This window comes from Aricia agestis, chromosome 8 (assembly GCF_905147365.1).
Source record: "Aricia agestis chromosome 8, ilAriAges1.1, whole genome shotgun sequence".
Lineage (NCBI taxonomy): Eukaryota > Metazoa > Arthropoda > Insecta > Lepidoptera > Lycaenidae > Aricia > Aricia agestis.
The window spans coordinates 3,076,796-3,091,776 of record NC_056413.1 but is presented as its reverse complement, the minus strand read 5'-3'; the positions used below and the strand labels follow the sequence as shown (position 1 = coordinate 3,091,776).

The 14,981-nt window shown below is 37.5% G+C and overlaps 3 protein-coding genes across 4 annotated transcripts; 2 read left to right on the top strand and 1 right to left on the bottom strand.

Annotated features, from left to right (window-relative positions):
- Window positions 1-3,596: 3,596 nt before the first annotated feature.
- LOC121729684 lies at window positions 3,597-6,829 on the top strand. The gene is made up of 3 exons (XM_042118282.1): window positions 3,597-3,748; window positions 5,023-5,267; window positions 5,703-6,829. Exons 1-3 carry the CDS (start codon window positions 3,628-3,630, stop codon window positions 6,756-6,758), a joined length of 1,422 nt encoding a protein of 473 aa, XP_041974216.1. The 5' UTR covers window positions 3,597-3,627; the 3' UTR covers window positions 6,759-6,829.
- An 889-nt stretch (window positions 6,830-7,718) lies between these two features.
- LOC121729737 lies at window positions 7,719-10,037 on the top strand. Of its 2 annotated transcripts, XM_042118345.1 has the most exons (4): window positions 7,719-7,935; window positions 8,078-8,337; window positions 8,419-9,474; window positions 10,006-10,037. In XM_042118345.1, exons 1-3 carry the CDS (start codon window positions 7,881-7,883, stop codon window positions 9,469-9,471), a joined length of 1,368 nt encoding a protein of 455 aa, XP_041974279.1. In that variant the 5' UTR covers window positions 7,719-7,880; the 3' UTR covers window positions 9,472-9,474; window positions 10,006-10,037. The 2 variants fall into 2 exon arrangements, with proteins under 2 accessions (XP_041974279.1, XP_041974278.1); XM_042118344.1 differs by lacking the exon at window positions 10,006-10,037 and having other exon boundaries at window positions 8,419-9,475.
- A 1,733-nt stretch (window positions 10,038-11,770) lies between these two features.
- Window positions 11,771-12,289, bottom strand: LOC121729488. Its single transcript, XM_042118011.1, has one exon. It carries the CDS (start codon window positions 12,287-12,289, stop codon window positions 11,771-11,773), a length of 519 nt encoding a protein of 172 aa, XP_041973945.1.
- Between the last annotated feature and the right edge of the window lie 2,692 nt (window positions 12,290-14,981).

Sequence of the window (14,981 nt, the reverse complement as noted above, 5' to 3'; positions counted from 1 at the left end):
GTGAGCAAACCAGAATATTCACAATTATTATTCTGGTCGCAAAACAAACCTGAGGAATGTTTTATAGCGTTTTTCATTGCTCAACAGTAAACCAATAAAAAACGCTATTGAGAGGATAAACGACTGTTAAAATAACTTTAAAAACTGGGTATGACTCATAAGACGTTTAAACCTTAATGAACAAACAATTATTAAACAATAATGTATTTTACGCTCGTTTATCTCCGGTTCTCATAAGTTTTAACATGTCGATGTATATCCTCGAAGGTATACATTTTAAAAATATAATTAATAGGTAAAAAAATTATTTCTTAATTGAAATGTCGGCTAGTCTTTACAAGGTAAAGGCTAAGGTTGGCTGTCTTTCTTTACAATTATGTTGCTAGCCATGGCAAATGATGGACAATTTTAGGCTTTGTTAGGCCATGATGGGTAACCACGATTGCCAGCAGGTCTTTAGAGGCCTCACGGCGCTGTGACCAAAATGAATTATTACTTCTTCGCATAATACTTATTATACGTGGGAGAGCCATGCTTCGGCACGAATGGGCCGGCTCGACCGGATAAATACCACATTCTCACAGAAAACCGGCGTGAAACAGCGCTTGCGCTGTGTTTCGCCGAGTGAGTGAGTTTACCGGAGGCCCAATCCCCTAACCCCTACCCTATTCCCTTCCCTACCCTCAACTATTCCCTTCCCTTCCCTACCCTCCCCTATTACCCTATTCCCTCTTAACAGGCCGGCAACGCACTTGCAGCTTTTCTGATGCTGCAAGTGTCCATGGGCGACGGAAGTTGCTTTCCATCAGGTAACCCGTTTGCTCGTTTGCCCCCTTATTTCATAAAAATAATAATAATAATAGAGTATCATCCTCCATTGCACCGAGTCTCCGAGATGGTGACGCACCGCACTGTGTTCCTGTGCATCGCGATATCAACGAATATGATCGGCCTATGTTCAGGCTAGGGGGCCACTGAAGACTTCCAACAGCATGGGCCTGCTAGGGGTAAGTAAGCAAGCGAGTGCCGGTGGAATCACGGAAGCCATGTAAAAGCGCTCGTAACTCCGTCCAGCGGCTTATGTAGGGCTGCCATGCGTCCGGGTTTCCCCGGATTTGTTTCCTAGTTTGAAGGGCGTCAGGGGTACATCAGGCCGGGTTTTTGAAAAGTGTCCGGGTGAAATCAGGAGACTTTTTTTGAGAGAAATCCAACAGGAGGCAATAAACGAAAGATAAAAACTCGCTAAGCATTCACACAATTTCTTGCACGGACTTAAGTTAGTCAGATTCAATTACAAATTACAATAGACAAATTCTTGTTGGAAAAGCAAAAATTGGCAAGACGTTATCGTAAATACTGTTTAAAAGAGGTGTCCGGGAAAGTAACCACATTTCGGCCAAATGTCCGGGAGTTTTGTCGTGCCTGACCGGCGAAGGTAATTTGGGTAATGGCAGCCCTAAACAGTATGGAACATCGTCGGTTTTTTGCCCTTTTTCTGAGGTTTTTTGACAGGAGTTTATCTTTTCACTAGCGTTGTTGATTGGTTAACTTTTTGACGCTAGCCAACCGAAAGCAATGGTAGGAAGATAAACTCCGGTAAAAAAAATTGTGAGGTAGCCCCGGGCGACTCTAAATGCATAAAAATGTTTCCAGACGATGCGATGTGATCGAACATAAAGGGCCCCACACTTTAACAGTTCGCCGGCAGTTAATCGGAAAATATCACAGTCTCTCAGTTCCCCTGACAATTTTGTAGATTCTGTATCGACGGTCAATGACTGTCAGGCAGCCTGCCGGCCAGAGTCTGCAGGCGGACTGTTAAGGTGTGTGCCCTTTAGTGCTACGAATTTTCTCTGTATTAGGCTCAGCGCAGACGTTTTATCCGTGTCGCACTTTTAAGTCCGTGGAAATAGAACCTATACAATTATAATATGCAGTAACGCACACGACGCGCGCGAGTGCATCACGGATAGTCTGTCATTTGCGCTGTGCCTAAGGTATTCGTGGCGCCAAAATTTTCTCCTGTTTCTTCTGTATTTGTCCAGATTATTGTGCCTATCGCCTTTAGAATTTATCACCTTTTCGGCGATTCGTCGTAGAAGTATTTTTTTTAAATAATGCTACAAAATTGGAAACAAAAAAGTGTTAGTAAGTTATTGCGGAATATTTTTAACAAATCCGCCTTTTGCGCGTTGTAAAGTTTTGACGCCATTGTTGTTCTGATCCTGAAGTGAATTCGTTCAATGGATTATAGGATAATTATTTACGCCTTCAAAAACTGAGTTAAGTAAAATGATACACGGAATAAATCTGAGAAAAACACATTAGTTAAATTATTTTATTTTCAAAAATAATCTTTGCACTTTACAACAAGTTAACACGATAAGTGGGTACGTAATTAAAATTAAAATGCATTAAACAAGCTATTTTTTGTTTCGAAATGTGTTTGACTTTTAAAACAAAACAACGTTTTTTTTTTCAAATACATGGCTAAGCCCGACTTGTTTTGTTAATTAGGCCTCGTAATTAAAGTAAAATGAGAACAAAGAAGCTTGTTGACTCAAGTATTACCATCGTGATTTACAAATATTTTTGAAAAATTTAAATGATCAAATTCTTTCCTACTACCGTTAGTAGGAAAGAATTTGATCGACGACCCCGTGGTCGCAATTAGTATATTACTAGCTGTGCCCCGCGGTGTTACCCGCGGTTTAAGTGATATATCATAAAAGACTATGAAAATTACCAATAATAGGGTCAAAACGGGACGACACATGGTTCTATAACGGTTTATGGTAATGATGATTAAGATGAAGGTAATTTGCATAGTAGCATATGCTTTCCTCTCTAACAACGTCGAAACTCCAAAATTTGTATTTATAAAGAGTCAGGAGTTCTCTCAGCACCTTCCGAACCATGGTATACCTTGGTGAAAAATCTTACTTGTTGGTAGCATATGCTTAGAATACTGCTCACGAAACCGAAGTCACCACATATTTCCATATACATTTTAAGGAGTTCCCTCGATTACTTATGGATCTCTTCATCAGGTCACCACTTTTGTGAATATAATACCAAATTGGGATGATACTCTACATACCAAAAGAAAAATTTGAAAATCGGTTAACAAACGGCGGAGTAATCGTTGAACATAAAAAAACGCACATAACACCTCCTCCATTTCGAAATTCGGTTAAAATTGTAGCCTATGTGTTATTCTGATGTATAAGCTATATTATTGTAAAGTTTCATTAAAATCCGTTCAGTAGTTTTTGCGTGAAAGAGTAACAAACATCCATACATCTATACATCCCCACATCCATACGTCCAAACAAACTTTCGCCTTTATAATATTAGTAGGAAGTAGGATTATGTAGATCTGACGGAGGTCATTGATCAGCCATTGAAGGTTATTGCCGTATACGCCTACTGCCCCTCTAATTTCGCTTAGCGATCTAAAACTTATGCTCTTCCTTTGCATCGATTCAGACAGTAACAGAAGAACTACTAGTCTGAGACTGAACTGTACAGTTACATCGCTACGTCTGCAGTTGGCTCACTAATTCGTGTATTACATTAAACAATAAGCAATAACAACAAATTACTAAACAATTCCCTAAATACGTAATGAGGACATTATCAGTGGCGATAACCGGCGGACCCCTGACTTTGGCCGGACGCGGGCGATCAGTCACGATGTGGGCAGCCGTAGTACTCGTCGCGACCCTCGCGCTCGGACACTGCCACGGTACGTCAGCAATCAATCAATCAATATTGTAGTGCGCGAGCTCCGACGAATTAAGGTGGAGTGTCACTAGTGCTGAGTAGTCGAGGATTGTGGGGAGTGCGGAGTAGTCGAGTTACTCATAGTGCGGTGTAGTCATAGTCGAGATAGTTGAGTGCGTGTGACGATTCGCGTCAGTCAAGACTCAATAGCACTGTCTCTTCAGCCCCCGATTCCTTGGAGCTCGCGCGTAACAAGACTCGTATTCTTTTCTCGCGACAAAACGAGAAGGATGCGATATCACTAATCACAATGAGGTGATAGTATGGCGGGTTATTGTTCAATATCAGGCCAAGTCAAGACAATCTTAAGACAGACCATCACCATGCAAAACACATGACGATGCGCACACTTGAAAGTTGAAACAAATATTTTGTATTGGAAAAATATCTCATCGTAAGCGAGTAGACTGTAGTATTCGACCATTACACTGAAATCACTTCACGTATTAATAAATACGAAATGCCCTTAGTTATCTACTACAATCTACAGTAAGTGGAAGTGTGTACGAAATTATTGTGATGATGTAGCGCATGTGCAGTGTTCTAGTTCGGTCAATAACATGATACGTCACAAGTCACAACATAATCTAGACACGCGGTAGCGCGTCAAGCCAAGTTCCAGCATAACAGAACTGGCGAGCAGCACCGTGTGTAATACTAATTACATTATTATTACACGATCATCAGCGTTTAAACTATAAAATGTAAGAAGTAAAGTAATCACTAGTCAAACAGAAATTTGCAGTGCCGACTTTTGGCAAAATTTATAGTTATTAAAGAAACAGCATAAATAGATTTTTACTTAAATATAGCGCACGCACTTGAAATATTTTGGTTATGAAGCTCAGTAGACACTATATTCTGAATAAAATGCAATATAATTAGATACCTGATATTAGTGCGTCGTTCAGTTTATAACCAAGTACCTACTAAATTTACGTTTAGTAAAAACGTGTGATTTTGTCAAAGCAATCGTCAAAATGAGGTCATAATATTATGTACAGAAAACGACATTAAAAACACAAAATTATTAACATAATATTACAAATTATTATCTTTGTCGTCAGCCTGGAAACGTCCTAGTCTGCTAGTATAGCTAGTCAATAAAATAGCTCTATTTACTATGAAGCACGATTTTCAGATGTTACATGCCAACCAATATGAACTAATAAACCCAATTTTCATATACTACCCAAAAGTACCCGATCCAAAATAATCTATGGCACCTTATTTCAGATGCGACGCAAACACAACTTGCTCACGGCGAGCAAAGGATGAGCGAGTACATAATGCAAGTGCTGGACCACTTCAAGCAGCCGAACCCTGAGGGGTTACCAGGAGCGGAGGTGCCTGACCCCTACATGGTGCCCAACATGCAGCAGTCCATCACAGTTGCAACACTCTACTTCAAGAACACAACCCTGCACGGTCTGAGCAAATTCAAAATACTGTACGTGAACGCTGAAATATCGTCGATGAAAGTGAGCGCCTTATACTTTTTAATAGTTTATCGTGTTTTGTAAGTGAACAAACAAGTGAAGGAACTTGAGATTGTTGAATATTTTTATGATATGGAATACTGACGATTACAAGAGGAAATTTTATGGAAGATAATTAGCAATTTCTGTGTGTTCTTTCTACAGTATATTTATCATACGCTACATAAACCATAGAAGGACTGCTCAGTTTTCTTTTTAAATGCACTGTATGAATAAAATAGTAATAGCAATAACATAATCATGCACATTTATGTACTCTGTAAAATAAAATATTTTCTTTATTTTTTCTAGTCTGACATATTTTATAGTGAAAAGGTTTTGGAAACACATTACAATATACAACTGTTAAGTTTAACTATAAGGAAACTTACTCATCGTTTAAACGCATTGCTATAGGAAATAATTTATAACTTTCAGGTGGTTGCTGGACTCGCGATAGATCACCTGGAAGCAGTAGGCAACTGCACCATTAGCACTTGGATAAGTAGAGTGAACAGTCCATACACAGTTAATATAAAGGGCATAAAAGTAACAGCAACAGCTAATCTCGGAGTAGAGCGTGATGGAAAAATACGAGCACAAGACATGAACATTGACATAGCTTTTAGCAATATTGATATGAACATAGCGAACCCTGGAATGCTGGGAGGACTCATACAAAACGCCGTGAACACTATGGGAAGTGTCCTTTTCGATTCTATAAAACCGTACGTACTTAAAGAAGCTTACGTAAAGGCCAGAACAGAAATTAATAACAAACTAGATGAGTTCTCCGGGGACATGGAATTCCCAAATTCAATATCGCCTTTGGACATGGTGATATCGGACCTCAGGAAGAAAGTGAGAGAAATGAATTTCGACCCGTACAAAGTCAACGACTATAATACCTCAGCGAGTATATTTACCATGACACTCAGTAACACCTGGCTGACTGGAATATCGTCCTTCCATCGGGTGGGTAACATTACACTCATGTTAGTCAACAACACCGTTTTAGCCGACTTCGAAATTGGAACACAGAAACTTGAGGGCATGACGCACTGGGAAATATCTGCGCTGAACGGCATCACGTCTCGAGCAGGCAGCACATCATTCTCCGTGGAATATATCAGTGGGCGAATAGTGCTCGGCCAACCACTAGACACGAGAAAAAAACCTGAGTTCAGAGACTTAGATCTCGACGTTGGGAACATTCAGGTCCGATTCGATGGAGCGGGGACCTTGGACTATGCCGTTGAATTCATCATTAACATTTTACCGAATCTCTTAAGATATCAAATAGTCAATGCTCTAGAGGGGCCAATTCAAGATAAAATTCAGCAGGAACTAAACAGTATAAACGTGGAGGAGATGATTATAGATGAATTACCAAAGATAGATGAGCTCCAAGAAAATGGATTTAAGTTGGATGCTCTAAAGCCGACCGCATTGAAAGAAGATATGTATGGAGACGATGATTTTTTTAATTTTTAGATAATAAATTTAAGATAACTTTTAGTAAACTTTTATTTTTGTGATTTAAATAAGATTTTTCATATAGGAACTGTAAATTAAATTTCTGTAAATATTCATAAATCAAGGTGACTTATTTTCAAAACAAATGTGATTTGGATTATTTATTACAGTGTGTAGGTACATAATTTTAAAACAAAATAAGAAAAAAAAACCTTAGTATTTTTCATTTGGTCTCGTTATGTCAAAATCCAGCCACGATTTTGACATAACAGATCACAACCATGACCACAACTAACGTTGAATTGACATAATATTATCATAAATATTATGTTTATCGACCAAATTACGTGGGAGTTGGGACTGCCATCTGCCTATGAATTAACTTCTCTGAAAGTACATTGAAACACTAACTTGTAATACGATAAAATATGACCTATGGGCTATGAACTATGCACGACCATCTACTGAGTACATAGACCTATAAACGATAATAGAAATGTCCGATATTACGTTATTTGGAAAACTAAAAATATTTAATATGACCAATTTAATCCTTCGATGGTGGATTCTTGGAAATATATTGTTATTCTATTGTGTCTCGCTCACCTGTGAGCTTATGGGGCTTGATGGGTTAAATACTACTTTGTGCTACCAATTTAGATTTTTATTAAAACATCTTGCATAAAAAGTCCTTTAGCTACATTGTAAGTAAATTATGTAAATTATAAAATTATTATATAAATTATTTGAGGAAGACATCTTTTTCAAAATTGAAGTTTTGCAAGTGAGACAATAGGAAATAATATAAAATATTTGAAATAAAGGTATGGGATGCTTAGCGTGTCTGTATAAAAGATTTAAAGTATTTTGCTACTTTCAATCTTATATACAGACAGTATAGGTATAATATGCTACCACAAAAATTACATTTCAAAACACACTACTACGACAAACGTTCAAACATTTCTCGCTGATCCATGGTTATTCAGTAATCTAGATTAACTGCAGTCAATGTCTAACACAGTAGATAATATTACAGGTCACTCATCAATGCTTAGAGTGAATGTTAGTTAACACTATTATAATTTAAAATAAGTGCGTATTTCTAACACGTTAATATTGGACCTTAGTTGCTTCAAAATGTGGAACCAGATTGTTTTTCTGTTGTGTTTGTTTATAGCTGGACAATGTCAAGGTAAATTGCTTATTTTTTGCTTATTTGCGCTTTTGTTCTCCTTTTGATGTGGGAAATGAAAAATGGATTTTATAGGAATATAGAATTTTTTTAGAAATATATAAAGGAATTCCCAATATTTTAATAAAATATACATTTTTAGAAACACCCCTAACGCCCGCAGAAGTTTCCCAAATTTCGAAAGGGGAAGAGAAGATGAGCGAATATATCCTCCAGCTGTTGGAACATTTTAAACAGCCCGATCCTGTGGGGCTCCCAGGAGCAAAAGTTCCTGATCCGTACATGATCCCAGATAACAAGCAGTCAACTTCCTTCGGAACGATGTACTTTAAGAAAACTGGAGTTCACGGAATTAGTAAATTTCGAATTTTGTACGTAAACGTTGACATAGCGGAAATGAAGGTATCTTGTCCAATACTGTAGTAGTTTCAATTAATAGACTACTAATTGCTCGGAATGGTAATTTATTTTTACATTTTATAGGTGGTGGCAGGCTTGTCGATGGATAAACTTCAAGCTCGAGGCGATTACACGATGTCCACCTGGCTAAACAAAGTGCAAGGACCCTATACAGTGGACATAACAGGACTAAAACTAAGTGCTCTTGCCACGCTAGGTGTCGAAAGAGATGGAAAAATCCGAGCCCAAAATATGATCATCGATATCGGCTTCAACAGTATCGTTATGGATTTTCAAAATGCAGGCTTTCTGGGCGGGATGTTACAAGGCCTCGTCAATACTATGGGCCCCGTTCTCTTCGATTCTATTAAACCGTTCATCCTAAAAGAGGCGTACACAAAGGCGAGGGAAGAAATCAATAAGAAAATAGAGGAGATATCTGGGGACATGCAGTTTCCAAATTCTATATCGCCCTTGGACATGTTGATCGTTGACGTTAGGAAAAGGGTAAGGGAAATGGACCTGGATCCGTACAGAGTAAAAAATTATAATACCACCATGAGCATATTCACGGTCACACTCACCGACACCTGGATAATCGGCATCTCGTCCTTTCAACGAGTCGGTAACATAACATTGAAGTTAGTGAATAATACAGTAATAGCGGACTTCGAAATAGGCACCCAGAAACTGGAGGGGATAACGCACTGGGAGATATCGGCGGTCGGTGGTCTAGTGTCCAGGGCTGGAAGTTCTTCGTTCTCGGTCGACTACATCAGTGGTAGAATAGTTCTAGGGCAACCCTTGGATACACGAAAAAAGCCAGAATTCAGGAATTTAGAGCTAGACATAGGAAATATTCAGGTTCGCTTCGACGGAGCAGGGACGTTAGATTATTTAATAGAATTTATAATAAACGTCCTTCCAAATATATTAAGGTATCAAATTGTAGACGCTCTAGAAGGTCCCTTACAAGAAAAAGTTCAGCAGGAGCTCAACAGAATGAACGTTGAAGAAATGATTAAAGATGAATTGCCCAAGGTGGACGAAATGGAGGAAGCCGGCTTTAAGTTGTCAGCTCTTCAGCCGCAAACTGTCGAAGAACCTTATGACGAAGATGAATTCTTTAACTTCTAAATAATAGGCCAAGTGCGAGTCGGACTCACACACGAAGGGTTCCGTACTATTTAAAAGCAAAAATAGGCAATACGTTGTATTTTTATGGGAGCCCCCTTAAATATTTATTTTATTTTAATTTTACTATTAATTATTAAACTACAAATACTTTTAAGTATTTTGTGAATATTTCTTTTTGTCCCAGGATGTACATGTATGTGTGTAAATGTCCGGTTCTCGCGCGATGAACGAGTTTTGGGTCAACGGAGTTTCGGTCATCATCTAGTTTAAATTGATATAAAGCAAAAAAGGAAAAAAAATACGTTTGTTGTACTATGAGAGCCCCCTAAATATTTGATTTATTTGGTTTTTAGTACTTGTTGTTATAGCGGCAACAGAAATACATAATCTGTGAAAATTTCTACTCTCTAGCTACCTATCACCGTTTTTGAGATACAGCATGGAGAGAGAGAGACGGATACACAGACGAACAGACAGACATTGAAGTCTTAGTAATAGGGTCCCGTTTTTATCCTTTGGGACGGAACCCTAAAAAAGAAAATTTAACCAATTTTATAGGTCTACACATATGAATAACTAGCTGTTGCCCACAACTTCGTCCGCGTGAATGTATGTTATTAAAATCGAGATTTAGAAAATTGAACACCCATCTACGACTATTTTATTTGGATCTAGGTATATTACACACGAAATTTTTAATTTACATCAAAGACCCAGGAAACTTGAACCTCAGATACTTATCGTTTTGAAAAATCTTTTCTTCGAAGACCGCTTGGCGTGGACAGGGGATTGGGGGCCACATCCCACAGGACAGGGCAAAGGAACATGTGACGGAGATAGAGGATATACTTCAGAAGACAGAATGTAGGCATCTATCCCTCTTTAACCTACCTCTTATTCTCAGATTCATAATCTACAATTAAACCACTATTTTCGAGGAGTTTCTTCAATTCCATTATTTATCAAGTGACCGTTTTTAGGGTTCCGTACCTAAGGTAAAAACGGCCGGGGCTCTATTACTAAGACTTCGTTGTCTGCTCGTCTGACTGTCTCCAGGCTGAATCTCAAGAACTGTTACAGCTAGAGTTCGGATTTTTTTACAGATTGTGTATATCTGTTGCCGCTATAATAAAAAATACTGAATACAAAATAAAATCACTATTTAAGGGTGGCCCCCATACAACAAACATGATTTTTTGGCCTTTTTGCTCGATATCAATAATGACAACAGGCAGGCAGTTGAAATTTTACAGAATCCTTAATTATATGTGTTATTTAATAATTAATAATAAAATAAGAATATAATTAAAATTTAAGGGGGGCTCCCATACAAAAACACAACTTTTGGCCTATTTTTTCTCTAGAACGGTACGGAACCCTTCGTGCGTGAGTCCGACTCGCACTTGGCCGATTTTATTGTAAACATGGTATCAAATTCGGGCAATCTATACAACAAAAAAAGAATTTTGAAAATCTGACCACAAACAGCAAAGTAAACATTAACTCCTCCTTTTTTGAAAGTCGGTTAAAAAAAAGTATCTAAGATGTTGACCAGGGATGTAAGGTATCATCATGCCAAATTTCATTTAAATCGGTCCAGCGGATTCAGAGATTAGCCTGTACAAACAGACAAACAGACAGAGAAACAAAAATTTCAAAAACAGTTAAAATGTGTTCTACTACTCTTCTAACATGCACCTGACTCGTTTTTTCAAGTTTATTTTCAATGTACAAAAATTTTACCTCTACGATTTTATTATAAGTATAGATTATTAATTATATTTTCGTCTTTCAAATCTTAAAAAAAATATATAAATAGTAACTCAGGACAATTATTTCTAAATTTTATACTTTATATATTAACTTTAGGACTTTATTGGTTGTCCTTACATAAAATAATAAAACACTTTTAATTATTAAGGTATTCTGTTTTTTTGTATTCTTACAACAATAACCAATTTGATGTCTTTTAACAAATTATTTATTTTCTGTTCAATTCATAACAAAATTTTCCGTCCTGTAGAATATTTCTGTTTGTATGTAGAAGATCAATGGGTCATGTACACTCAAGATAAGCTATAAGGATAAATGCAATAAGAAAGACTACTGGCGTGAAACCTAAAATAGTAAATAGTGAAATAAACATCTATTACTTATAAATTATGATAATAAGCAAAGCATTTTGATCCTATTGAATAATTTCGGCTTAACTAACCACAACAAAACAAATCATAATAAAGAATTCATTTTAATTTTAAGAATTATAATTTCATTGGTAAATTGACGAACTTAAGATAACTTAATGCACTAATTCTTCCCCGAAACGCACGTCTATGTCGTAAACTTTTTCTCTTGGTACTAATTTAATATCTCCGTCATCTTTAGGGCAAAACTGCTTTTTATCTTCGACGAAAGGGATGATGATGACGACGCTGTCACTAACGTAATTCCACGTCGCCCGGCCGACATCGGCATTCATCGGTAGGATCCTCAGGTCCCTAAACTGGTCTCTGTCGTTGACGGACTTCTTGGCGATGGTCTGTATGACTCTGCCCTTGATCACCACGTCGATGTAGTCCACCTTATACTCCGGCAGTTGATGGTTTATAACAAACTTCTCGGCCTCGAAAATTTCCGTCGTGCGATCGTTGTCGCAGGCGGATTTGAGGATTTGGTTCAGTCGGCTCATCTGCTCGGTGACGTCGTCGAATACATCGTTATCTCTGAAGAGGTGGTGGCGATGCCATCCTTTGTGCTTGTGGTGGCAGAAGCCGCTGGCCACAGTCAATGTCACGAGTAAACACAGGACTCGATACATCATCTACGATCTCTCCGCTCGGTAGTATTCGGACAACTAAAAGTATACAATACACATTATCTAATTATATTTATATACATGTCCGTTCGTCGTGCTTATCATTAAAGTTGCGTTGGGTTATCCCCTTTAAATGTATCATCAACAACCTCGACAGCTAACTTATAATTTGAAAATTGCCAGGAAAGTCCAGTCGGAATTTTTTATCCGACTAGGTTCAAATGGGTTTTTGGCAGGTTATGTATGTCATCAGTATGTTTGTTAGAGAGTAACTTATATATCTCGATTAACGCATGTCGCATAATATTATAAAGACGCTACGAAACTACAAGTAACGTAACTATTTTTATTTATACTACTAAAGTGATACAATAACTAGTAATTAACTTTTTGCGGTGCGAGACGTCAATCACCTCATCAAGTATCTTCACGTCACGTTCACGTTTTATTAAGTTTACGTCTCGTCTCGATGCATGTGAACTGACCCTAAAGAAAACATGCCATTTTGAACGAAACGGTAATGATTCGTCTCTCGAGTAGCGACAACTTTTACTATGGATGTGGATTGTGGATGTGGATATAAAACGGAACTCGGTTATCGACGAACCGGTCTGTAACGGTTATTTCATGTCGGCTCAGCTGACGGAGACTCCGTCACTATTGAGAACCAGATGGGTACCGAGTACATTCTGCAGTTTCAATAACGGAGCTAGTAACCAAAAATGTATGGGGTTGGGGAGCGAATATACAGCACTTACCGTCCGTGCTGTCGACAAGTGCCGTTCGTCTGTATGCGCTCTAATTTCAAAAATTGCGCTCAAAAATCGAATGACCATTTTAATAGAAGTAGGTACCCTGAAACATTACTTAAATTACGTAGCACAAAAAAATATTATGTGCTGATTGTCGCTGCAAGAAGACACGTAAATCCTAAGTTTTTCAACAATTTCCCGTGAAAATCAAATTTAACTATTCTCCCTATTTAGAAGATTGAGGCATAGAGAAATTATACAATCACTTAGGGTGGGTTGCACCAGAGGCGTAGTTGTAGTTAAGGTTAAAGTTATCGTCAAATATGGCGTCCATTATGGACTTTTACTAGGGATTTGACAGTTCATTTGATATTTTGTTATGGTTAAAGTTAAAGTTATAGTTAAAGTAAGTTGGTGCAACCCACCCTAAGTCAGTAGTCTATGGTTGATATGGTTTAGTTAGGGAAACTTATTTAAGGGTGGAAAAGTCTCATATCTGCGATACAAAAAATAAATTTTGTCTTGGCTCTTGATTAACAAGAAAATGATAAAAATTTTCTTGGTTGACATGAGTAAATAATTGTTTTATCCTCAGTATATAAATAACATAAACTTAGCTCAACTTTATCTGGGGTTTAATTTTATTACCTTAAACGTACTGGTAATTTAACAAAGTAGTAAAACGAGGTATATTTTTAGCTCTACATAGAGTTATTCGCAGGAGTTGAGATGTGACAAAAATACGGATAGTTTGATATCATGGGTAACCTTCAGTGGACCTTCCAAGTACAAGGTTTTCTTCTAATATTAACATTAATTTGGATGCAAGTGAGATTAAAGATAACTAGCTGTGCCCGCGACTTCGTTCGCGTGGAATAGTTACTATGGGCAACATAATATATTTATTTTGGCGAAAAACTTCCTCCTTTATAAATTATAGCTGTTATCCACGACTTTGTCGGCGTCTATTTCATTAATTGCATTCATTTCGACCAAATTTTATTCTTAGACCACTGCATAAAAACGATTATAGTGAGTTAATCTTATAAGTAAATCACGAACATTTTTTAAAGAGGAAAAATTCTTCCATACATATTTTTTTAGTATCTTGATTCTTGGACCGTTTTTGCAGCGCACGCAACGGAAGCTCTTAAAGATGAATAATTTTCCCCGCTTTTTCCTACACTTTCCTGTTTCTTTGCTCCCAAAAGTCACAGCGTGATGTTATATAGCCTATAGCCTTCCTCGATAAATGGCGAGGTTATCTAACACTGAAAGATTTTTCAAATCGGACCAGTAGTTCCTGAGATTAGCGCGTTCAAACAAACAAACTCTTCAGCTTTATTATATTATATAAGTATATATGTCGCAGCCGACTTGTTTAAATAGCCGTTCAATCAAACAGCTAGCCCATTGACTGAACAACGCCACTCAATCACACGTCTAGCTTTTAGATTGAATATTTTAGTCGCTCAAAACGTTCAACACTACAGCTGATTCAAAAGCTAGACGTGTGATTGAATGGCGTTGTTCAGACAAAGGGCTAGCTGTTTGATTGAACGGCTATTTAAACCAGTCGGCTGCGACATATAGATAATCGCGAATTTATACCGCATACAAAAAGGATAGATATAATGAATAATAATTGGAAGAGAAGCTAATTAATAGAAAATAGCACAAGTAGGAATCGCAAAAGAGAAACAATTATTGTACAAATAATTTTTTATTTTTTATGTATGTTACCTCTTCACACCCAAACCGCAGAACCGATTTTGCTGAAATTTGGTATCGAGATACTTTGAGTCTCGGGAAAGGATATAATTATTATGATACTTTTTATCCCGGAAAATGTACGTGTCCCGTGCGATAAACTAATTTTGGCGCAACGGAGTTGCAGGCGTCATTTAATAACATTAAAAGGTATAGTTACCTGTCCACAAAGG

Bases quoted from the DNA above. Each gene is read 5' to 3' on its own strand.
- LOC121729684 (XM_042118282.1), top strand. From the start codon at position 3,628: ATGAGGACATTATCAGTGGCGATAACCGGCGGACCCCTGACTTTGGCC. The intron at 3,749-5,022 runs GTACGTCAGCAA...ACCTTATTTCAG, and splicing joins CGCGCTCGGACACTGCCACG to ATGCGACGCAAACACAACTT. The intron at 5,268-5,702 runs GTGAGCGCCTTA...TATAACTTTCAG, and splicing joins CTGAAATATCGTCGATGAAA to GTGGTTGCTGGACTCGCGAT.
- LOC121729737 (XM_042118345.1), top strand. From the start codon at position 7,881: ATGTGGAACCAGATTGTTTTTCTGTTGTGTTTGTTTATAGCTGGACAA. The intron at 7,936-8,077 runs GTAAATTGCTTA...ATACATTTTTAG, and splicing joins TATAGCTGGACAATGTCAAG to AAACACCCCTAACGCCCGCA. The intron at 8,338-8,418 runs GTATCTTGTCCA...TACATTTTATAG, and splicing joins TTGACATAGCGGAAATGAAG to GTGGTGGCAGGCTTGTCGAT.
- LOC121729488 (XM_042118011.1), bottom strand. From the start codon at position 12,289: ATGTATCGAGTCCTGTGTTTACTCGTGACATTGACTGTGGCCAGCGGC.